General features: G+C 51.4%; 1 protein-coding gene and 1 long non-coding RNA gene across 6 annotated transcripts; one reads left to right on the plus strand and one right to left on the minus strand.

The window, feature by feature from the left end:
* The first annotated feature begins 1,332 nt into the window (after positions 1–1,332).
* RPL38 (ribosomal protein L38) lies at positions 1,333–7,416 on the plus strand. Of its 5 annotated transcripts, none has more exons than XM_005584834.3 (5): positions 1,333–1,425; positions 1,572–1,612; positions 1,783–1,843; positions 6,764–6,886; positions 7,345–7,416. In XM_005584834.3, the coding sequence occupies exons 2-5, from the start codon at positions 1,610–1,612 to the stop codon at positions 7,368–7,370; spliced, it is 213 nt and encodes a 70-aa protein (XP_005584891.1). In that variant the 5' UTR covers positions 1,333–1,425; positions 1,572–1,609; the 3' UTR covers positions 7,371–7,416. The 5 variants fall into 5 exon arrangements, with proteins under 5 accessions (XP_005584891.1, XP_005584890.1, XP_005584887.1 ...); XM_005584833.4 differs by having other exon boundaries at positions 1,333–1,400; XM_005584830.4 differs by having other exon boundaries at positions 1,333–1,391.
* On the minus strand, positions 2,472–2,711 carry LOC135967763 (uncharacterized). Its single transcript, XR_010581988.1, has 2 exons — positions 2,598–2,711; positions 2,472–2,520 (listed from the first exon to the last, which is right to left on the minus strand). It is a non-coding gene; the product is annotated as an uncharacterized lncRNA (long non-coding RNA).
* Positions 7,417–9,771: the final 2,355 nt, after the last annotated feature.

The raw sequence follows: 9,771 nt of genomic DNA on the forward strand, positions 1-9,771 counted from the left end.
ACTCTTCAGTGCTATTACAGTATTTTGTGATCTCTCTGCAGCAAGGTCTATTGGTTCCTATATCTCCAGCACCCCCAGGAAGGTGCTCAGCCTGAGCTTGTTAATGGAAGGGCAGGAGGGAGGAAGAAAGGAACGTAAGTTAAATAAGTTCTAAGTAAAGCTCGCGGCAAAGTGCTCTTTCTCTTCAGGAGGGCTGCTCTGTAATAATAAGCACGAAGCAATTACATTCTGCCATGTGGTTATTAAATTTGGGGGAAACAAATATAATAAAATGTAGACATTTGTAGAGAGGTTGGAAATAAAATAAAAGTGGAGGATAAAAATAAAATCGATAACCACACGTTGCTAAGAGCCTAACCTGAAGGATGTTATGGGGGAGAAAGGAAGGCTGCCCTCCCCAAACTGCCCAAGCCTCCCCAAGAAGTGGCTGGTGCCTGGACTGGGGAATCTGCCCAGCAGGGGTTCAAGTCCTGAGTCCACCTCTCCCCTCTGGGGCGGTGGTGAGAGCTGGCAACAGCAGGAGAACTCCCACTGCTGCACCATCAGCCCTAGAGGTGAGACACTTAGCCAGGGGCAGCCCTGCCACAGCTGTTGGAAGTATTATTATTATTTTTGCTAGAGATGGGTGTGGGGGGGGCCTTACTAGGTTGCCCAGGCTGGTCTCGAACTCCTGGCCTCAAGCGATCCACCGGCCTCGGCCTCCCCTAATGCTGGGGTTATAGGCGTGAGCCACCGCGCCCGGCCTTAACTTGCTTTCATTGTACACCAATTCCTAAAGGAACTGGAAGCAGCAGGCAGGAACGCTCCCTCTTACGGAAAGAAGATCCCAGGGCCCTGGTCATGACAGGTTCAGGTCCCAAAAAGGAGACTGGAAGAAGAAAACGTGAGGCGCCAGAACAAGAGGTTCTACAAGGTGCACACGACGGTCTCTGCCATTAAATGAAGAATTCTCTGTGCAGATGTCCCGTGCACAGGTCCAGTGAAAGCCGTGGAGAATAAGCGTTAGCTCTTCGAACTGAATCTGAACTAAAACCCAGCAAAGCCAGGCTAGGGTTGGGAGGTTGCGAGGGAAGACAGGAAGTGTGGATGGGGAAGAGGCGGGGGTCATAGAAGGAAGAGATGGGGAGCAGTGGGAGGAGGGAGTCGGAGGGAGGGCGGCAGCCAGGATGGTCCATTCCATTCTTGGAGCTGCACTGTTGACCTCGACCACGAGGGGGCAGGGCTGCTGAAATTGGAAGTGCCAACGCCTACATGAGTCTTGACCCTCGGCAGGCACCGTATCCAGTTTCCTCCGTTGGGAGGGTTTAACTGCCCGGAAACGGAAGTCTCGTTCTTTTTCGTTCTTTTACTAGGTCGCTGCTGGCTGTGAGTGTCTCTAGAGTGGTACGCGGGTGAGAAGGGTAATCTGGGGCAATCCACGGCCAGGTGAAATCTGGGGACCCCAGGTCCACGTGGAGGGTGTCGGGGAGGAAAAGGGAGTGCGATGGGGGCGATATTTCGGGGGAGGGCGGGAAAGCGGGGTTGACTGCCATCCCCCGCGCCGTGTTAACGCCAAGGACTGTTTCCTGCAGGTCCCGGTCCGCGCCAGCTCCCTGCGCGCCTTGTCGCCATGGTGAGTACGGTCCCTGCCTGGCGCCTTCCCGGTGTGGGTTCGTGGGATCCGGGGCGAGGGCGAGAGAGCCTCCCCAGGGCCTCCGGAGGCCGGGAGGAGCTGGTGGACTGGACCGTCACCGGAAGACGTGTCTCTTTGCTGTCTGTTTACCCGCTTCCTTTGTGTTGCAGCCTCGGAAAATTGAGGAAATCAAGGACTTTCTGCTCACAGCCCGACGAAAGGATGCCAAATGTAAGTGGTTGCTCCGAAGGTTCAAGATGACCGGTGCCTACCCTGCCACCGCTCCGGTAGCGTCTTCCCCGGAATGGCTGGCAGGAGGCGGGTTAGGCTGTCTGGGCGTGTGCCTGGCCCTCTGGGACCAGTGGTTTCATCGTATTTCCCATGAGAAAGACCTGTGTGGGGCACGTTGAGGCCCTGGAATTCTAGGACCATCTTAGCTAATTGCGAGCATCTCAGAGGCTGCCCGGAGTTCAGTTTTCTTTTGTATAATACACCAAATTTCTGCAGTTGTGCAAAATCTTAACACAAAACCCATTTTGTAATGAAGTGCTGGATATTTGCATGTAATGTGTTGAGCACGGCACACTGTGCAATATAGTCGTTTATATCGTGATCCTGTGGTCGATGGCCAGTGTCAGAAAGTGTCATACTTATCTAGCCCAGAAAAAGATTTAAAAAATTTTTTTTTTTTTTTTTTTTTTTTTGAGACAATATGGCTCTGTGGCCCAGGCTGGATTGCAGTGGTGCGATCTTGGCTCACTGCAGTTGCCGCCTCCCACGTTCAAGCGATTCCCCTGCCTCAGTGTAGCTGGGATTACAGGCACGCGCCACCGCGCCTAGCTAATTTTTGTGTTTTTAGTAGTGACGGTGTTTAACCACGTTGGCCAGGCTGGTCTCGAACTCCTAACCTCAGGTGATCCACCTGCCTCCACCTCCCAGAGTGCTGGGCTTACCACGTTGGCCAGGCTGGTCTCAAACTCCTAACCTCAGGTGATCCACCTGCCTCCACCTCCCAGAGTGCTGGGCTTACAGGCGTGAGCCACTGCGCCCAGCCAAGATCAAAGTTTGAAGCAGGGCTTCTACTGAATGCACATCGCATTCCCACCATTGTAAAGTCACAAAGGTTAAGTTGGACTGTGGTGAGTCTGTCTCCCAGCTTGTACATACAGGGGAAAGAAGGTGATTCATGAAAATCCTTAAACAGATTTTCGATGGATAGGTGCCAATCTCTGCTACCCACTTACAGTTTTACACCAAGTGTGAGAGAGGTAGTTGTGTTACCCTTTGTGATACTTGAAGATTTGGGGGCTTGTGTTTTTGTGTTTGATAGGTCTTGAGTTATGTTGTTACTTTAACCCAGAGTCATATTTTTTCAGCTGTATGAAAGAGAATCAGGTCACATGTGGAAGTGGGGTTGCATGGGACAGGCCTGTTAAGGTGGGCGAAGACACCAGCTAATGCTCCGTGCCAGTGATGGTGCCAGATGGTGGTTGGTGTACAGGGAGAGCCTTTCAGTGAGTTGGGGGTAGGCAGGGATGGGAGTCATATTTGTGTCCCCATTACCCAAAACAACAGGCTGTCACCTTTGAGGTGGTGACCACCTGTGGGAACAGATAGCATCTGGTGGGAATGATGTCTGTTTGCCAGTGTTTCGTATAAAGAGATGAGGTTATCAGGTCAGTTTTATTTCAGGCCATATGGGGTCGCTGCCTAGTTCAAAGCCCAACTCTACCAGTAGATAACTTACCCTTCTGAGCAAGTTAAACATGACACCACCCTTTGCTTGTGTTTAAAAACGGTGGTGGTCCAGGCGTGATGGCTCATGCCTATAATTCCAGCACTTTGGGAGGCCAAAGCGGGCAGATCGTTTGAACCAAGAGTTCAAGACCAATCTGGGCAACATGGCAAAACCCCATTTCTACCAAAAATTTAAAAATTAACCGGTCATGGTGGCACACGCCTGCAGTCCCAGCTACTCAGGAGGCTGAGGCAGGAGAATCAGTTGGACCTGGGAGGTGGAGGTTGCAGTGAGCTGAGATCGTCCCACTGCACTCCATCCTGGGTGACAGAGCGAGACTGTCTCTCACAAAAAATTGGGAACCTGGATTTTAGATGATGCAGCTTTAAAGGTAGGGGTCACAGTCCCCTGGAGATAGTAAAGTGTCAGTAGCTGTTGAAAAAACTTTTGAAATTGTTATATTAATTTTTAATGTGTAATAGGCGTAGCATAAAATTCACCATTTACACTGGGTATGGTGGTTCCCATCTGTAATCCCAGCACTTTGGGAGGCTGAGGCAGATGGATGAGACTAGCCTGGGCATCATAGTGAGACCCTGTCTTTACAAAAGAAAAAAGTTAGCCAGGCATGTGCCTGTGGTCTTAGCTACTCAGGAGGCTGAGGTAGCGATTGCTTGAACCCAGGAGATTGAGGCTGCAGTGGGCCGTGATTATGCTGCTGCACTCCTGGCTGGACCACAAAGCATAATTGTACAGTTCAGTGGCATTCAGTAAATTCACATTGTTGGGAAGCTGCCACCATCACCACCCATCTCCAGAACTTTTATCTTCCCAAACTGAAACTCCCTCTGTTAAACACCAGCTCCCAATTCTTCCCAGTCCCTGGCAACCAGCTTCCAGTTTATCCCTGAATGTGACTGCTCTGGATACCCCATACAAGTGGAGTCTGCTATTGCATATTTGACCTTTTGTGGCTTCTTTCTCTTCAGAGTTCTCTAGCATGTGTCAGCATTGCCTTCTTTTTCTTTTTTTTGAGGTGGAGTCTCACTCTGTCGCCCAGGCTGGAGTGCAGTGGTGCAATTTTGGCTCACCTCAGGCTCCGCCTCCCGGGTTAACACCATTCTCCTGCCTCCGCCTCCTGAGTAGCTGGGACTACAGGTGCCCACCACCATGCCCGGCTAATTTTTTTTTTTTTTTTTTTTTTTTTTTTTTAAGTAGAGACAGGGTTTCACTGAGTTAGCCAGGATGGCCTTGATCTCCTGACCTCATGATCCGCCCGCCTCGGCCTCCCAAAGTGCTGGGATTACAGGCGTGAGCCACCACACCCAGACCGAGTTTTCCATTGTGGGAGGCCACGTTTGTTTATCCGTCTATTGATGGACATTGGGTTGCTTCTACATTTTCGCTATTGTGAATAATGCTCTGAACATGGGTGTGCAAATATTTCTTCTGTGGTTGCTGTCTGTTCTTCAGGGTATGTATCTAGAAATGGAATTGGAGTGCTATGGCGGGATCATGGCTCGCTGCAATCTCTGCCTCCCATGTTCAAGTGATTCTCCTGCCTCAGCCTCCCCAGTAGCTGAGATTACAGGCACCCGGCTAATTTTTCTATTTTTTAGGAGACGACGGAGTTTCACAGTGTTGGTCAGGCTGGTCTCGAACTCCCGACCTCAGATGATCTGCCTCCCCCGGCCTCCCAAAGTGCTGGGATTACAGGCGTGAGCCGCTGCGCCCAACTGAGTAACCATTTTGAAGAGCTCCAGATGTTGTGCAAGTGGTGTTCAGCTTAGTTCAGTTGCTAGGGTCAGTGTTACACTGAAATGGGTTAGTTTGGATAGATACCCAGGTGCCTGGATGTATTAAGAACAAGAACCCAGGCACCTCATGCCTTAGCAGGCTCTGAGTCACAGTGCTGCTTCCTCTGATGTGCCCATTCCCATAGCAGTTACTGGCAGAAATGGAGTTGCAGCTGGGCACGGTGTCTCACACCTGTAATCCCAGCACTTTGGGAGGCCGAGGCGGGCAGATCACGAGGTCAGGAGATCGAGACCATCCTGGTGAACACGGTGAAACCCCATCTCTACTGAAAATACAAAAAAATTAGCCAGGTGCGGTGGTGGGCGCCTGTAGTCCCAGCTTCTCGGGAGTCTGAGGCAGGAGAATGGTGTGAACCCGGGAGGCGGAGCTTGCGGTGAGCCAAGATCACGCCACTGCACTCCAGCCTGAGCGACAGAGCGAGACTCCGTCTCAAAAAAAAAAAAAAGAAGGAAAGAAATGGAGTTGCAGAATTGCGAGGACAAGATTGTCTTGTGCTGCATCTGTCCACGTCCTTGCATTGGTGCGTTAGAGCCTGTGTTCGGCCCTCAGCCACCTTTTTCTTGATGGGCACATCACTGCTATTACAACAATTCCTGGGAGTGTCTGGGCAGTTTTTAAAGTGGTTAGAACATGGCATTTGGCGAGTACGTGGAGTGGTAACTACTCCCTGGAAGGGGTTGTCTCACAGCAGCCAGATGGCAATGCATTGACGCTGCTAGTACATAACCGGAGTGGTGCACAATTCAGACCCCACGCAGCTGAACTTGAGGTACATGTTAGAGCTGTTTCTGGTCTGAGCTGTGATCCTGAGATAGAACTTGGCAGCGGGAAAGAACCCAGAAAATGGATTCCACATAAATTCAAGGAAAGGCCTCGGTGCGCATTGTGTGCAGTGGCTGGAGGCATCCTGAAGCACAAGCTCTGTCTTCCTGGCCCAGAACGTCATCTCAGATGCGGAGACGTGATTTCCAGGAGTGGAGTGTTGAAAAGCGCTCAGTCCCAGCAGACGGCCCATCTCCTTTATCGATGCTTCCATCCTTTTTAAAAAAGATAATAGGCCGGGCGTGGTGGCTCATGCCTGTAATCCCAGCATTTTGGGAGGCCAAGGCTGGCGGATCACGAGGTCAAGAGATCAAGACCATCCTGGCCAACATGGTGAAGCCTCATCTCTACTAAAAATGCAAAAAATTGGCTGGGTGTGGTGGCGCACCCCTGTAATCCCAGCTACTCCAGGAGGCTGAAGCAGGAGAATTGCTTGAACCTGGGAGGCGGAAGTTGCAGGGAGCCAGATTGCGCCATTGCACTCCAGCCTGGCAACAGAGCGAGACTCTGTCTCAAAAAAAAAAAAAGTAGAGATAAGAAAGATAGTAAGGTTGATAGAGGATGTTCTACAATGCTGTGTTCAGTGTACCCAATAAAAGTTCGAAGTTGCAGGAATGGGTAATAGTGTTTTCTGTTTGTGCAGAGGGGCAGTGCTGGAGGTGGGTGCTGACTGTCCCTTGCGTGCTGCTGACTGCTTGAGTATATTTGCATGTGGACTGTGTCACATTTGTTTTTTGTGATACAATTTAATTCCTGATTCTGGTCTCCGGTAGCTGTCAAGATCAAGAAAAATAAGGACAATGTGAAGTTTAAAGTTCGATGCAGCAGATACCTTTACACCCTGGTCATCACTGACAAAGAGAAGGCAGAGAAACTGAAGCAGTCCCTGCCCCCTGGTGAGTGAGCCTGAAGTCACTTCAGGGGCGGGTGGGGTTTGGGAGGTTGCTGTGTGTGGCCGTCTTGTATCTTGTTTTGAATCCCTCCCAGATTTCAGAGCCCATTTTATGGTCTTAACAATCTGCTCTTGCTCTTGGGAGTGTGAGGAATAGTTGTGATTCTCAGATTATATACAGTAGCAGAAATCCTTTCCTTAGCCAGAAGAGAGGTTAGAGCTCATTTAGTGCTGTTCATGTCCTTCGAGGCTGGTGCTGGTACCGATAATCCCCATTTTTTACAGGGAACAGATTGAATATAATAGACCAAGTCGTTTTATCAGACACTAAACCAAAACTTCCCTGGTGGATCTAATTTCTGAACCTTGTGTGCTCTCTTTAGCTTAAGTACAAAATCTAGACAAGGAGCAGCAACTTAGATGTGTCTTCTGGATGGCTTACTTTTGTCTCTTTTCCTCTAGGTTTGGCAGTGAAGGAACTGAAATGAACCAGACACACTGATTTGAAGTGTATTAAAATACTAAAAATCCTAAGTGTCTTTCGTCTTTGAGGATGGGAAAGGAAAATATGCTACCTGGTAGTAGCTTCCGGTGGGAACAGGACACGGGTCCTGTTGCTGCCTCCCTGCATCCTGATCTTTTTTTGAGACGGAGTCTTGCTCTGCCGCCCAGGCTGGAGCACAGTGGCACGATCTCAGCTCACTACCACCTCCGCCTCCTGGGTTCAAGCGATTCTCCTGCCTCAGCCTCCCAAGTAGCTGGGATTGTAGGCATGCATCACCACGCCAGGCTGATTTTTGTGTTTTTAGTAGAGACAGGGTTTCACTGCCCGCCTCAGCCTCCCAGAGTGCTGGGATTACAGGCATGAGCCTCCGTGCCCAGCACATCCCTCATCTTGAACATGATCTCAGTGGGCAAATGAGGCCATCTGTTTTCAGCCCAAGTTTGAAAATAAGGAGATGTGGGGAGGCCGTGACGGAAACAGCACGTGGGGTTAAACATACTGGCAGATGTGGGAGCGACGGTGGGGCATGCCGTTCAAACAGGTCCCAAAATGGGTGCAACATGGTGTAGCACATCTGCCACTCGCTAACTTGACTGACTGGAAGAAATGACTACACTTTTGCCCGTTTCCTCAGTTGCAAAACAGCCACATTAACACCTCTTTCATTGGCTTGCTGTAAGGGTACTGGGATGTGGGGGGACACGGTGGAGGGAGGTGCGCGGGTCGGGGTGGCCACCAGGTGGTGCTGTGCCACAGCAGACAGCCCCACTGGAACTGAGTCTGCCTTTTAAAGTGTGGTGTACAGTGCACTTGGTGTTGTGTTAGGCATTTAAACGCACTCAGGTTGTGAGGTGTAAGTGCCAGTCTTTGAATATCTGTAGGGATTGTGAGGGGGTGAGGTGGTTTTGTCTGGTTGGGGGTCGTGTTTCCTCTGGGAGAGGGTGGGTACATCGGCCCTCAGCCCCAGGTGTGGCACTGTGGGCAACTTTCAGCCTTCCCCATTCTGTAAACATTTCAGATTCCCAAGGAAGAGTGAGCGTTTACCACGTGGGTTTTCTTTGTTCCCAGCACATCCTCCAGAGATTCGCCCCAGCTCCTAGGAGACAGGCCATGAAGGGGTGTGTCCAGCCTTGTGTAGAGAAGGCCGCCTTTCATACAGTGCCTCCCAGCCCTGGCTTGTGACTCAGAGTCATCTGGGGCCCGTGGCCAGGGCTGACTGGAGGTTGTGATTGCAGTGGTCTGGGGCATAGGTGTGTTTCCAAGCTCCCAGGTGGTCACTGCCTTGCTGGGGCTTCAGCAAGCCCCTAAGTGGTGCGTAACAGGTGAATGAGGGGGACGGGGATGGACTACAGCTGCTGGTTTGCTGACTTCTGCAACTCCCTGCTGAGTCTCTGGGAGGTCTGTCCCTGTTCTGCCTCAGCTTTTTGACACCTCTCTGGGTCAGCAGGCCTCCGGGGAAGCAGCTAGAATGGTCGCTGTCTGGCTGGGGGCAGGTGGGCTGAGCAGGTTTGGATAGTCCGGGCTGCATTCCGGTGGCTGTGGGAATAGCCCTGAGGGAGAGCCTTCGCAGTTTTTTTCTTCCAGTGCCATGGGCAGGCCTCCAGCCTCCTGGGGCTCCCCTGTACTGGGTTCAAAGTCAGTCCTCTGTGACCACCCACTGCCTAGGAGGCAGGCCCTTCCCACTTGGGGGGCCTCTGAGGGCAGGGGCTATAAAGGCCATTACCAGAGCCCTACCCGAAGAGTCCACTTTCCCCAGCAACTGCAGGGACTGAGTCAAGAGACCAAGACCTTTTAAAATGAGGTTTTCACCCAAAGAAGTTCCCTCCCCTGCCGCAGTCTCCAAGCTGATCGTCTGGCTTCTGCAGTTCTCCGGCTCCCCTCTCCTGTTCTGGAACTTTCTTGCTTCCCCTTCCACCGGTCCTAGTCCCTGATCTCACAGGGTCCTGTTCCCTCTGCACAGAGGCCTCCCCTAGCACCTCCCTCTTTGACTCCCGATTGTCCTTCAGCTCATGTCACTGTCCTTTGGGAAACAACCCCGATGCCCACATTCCATCTCCTCCCTACAGCAGGGACTCTGGCATTTCGCAAGGGCTGTAATCGCTGTTTGCAGGATGCAAGTCCACCTCACCTCACCTACTAGGTTGTAGACGCCATGCAGGCGGGAATGTGTGTTTCATCCATTCCTCTAGCTTCTAGAACAGAACATGCTCAAGAAAATTTGAAAGACACCCCAATGAGAGAAGAACGGCTTTTTCCAACTTCCCGTGTGCCCCTCAGCTTTGGGCTCCTGCAGGGCCCCAGAACTGTGGGATCATGGCCACGAGGAGAGGCCCCGAGGCCAGGACTCCCTCTAATGGATACAGGGCCCTTGAGCACGGGGTGAC

This window comes from Macaca fascicularis, chromosome 16 (assembly GCF_037993035.2).
Source record: "Macaca fascicularis isolate 582-1 chromosome 16, T2T-MFA8v1.1".
NCBI classification, from domain to species: domain Eukaryota; kingdom Metazoa; phylum Chordata; class Mammalia; order Primates; family Cercopithecidae; genus Macaca; species Macaca fascicularis.

Bases quoted from the DNA above. Each gene is read 5' to 3' on its own strand.
- RPL38 (XM_005584834.3), top strand. The intron at 1,844-6,763 runs GTAAGTGGTTGC...GGTCTCCGGTAG, and splicing joins CCGACGAAAGGATGCCAAAT to CTGTCAAGATCAAGAAAAAT. The intron at 6,887-7,344 runs GTGAGTGAGCCT...CTTTTCCTCTAG, and splicing joins GAAGCAGTCCCTGCCCCCTG to GTTTGGCAGTGAAGGAACTG.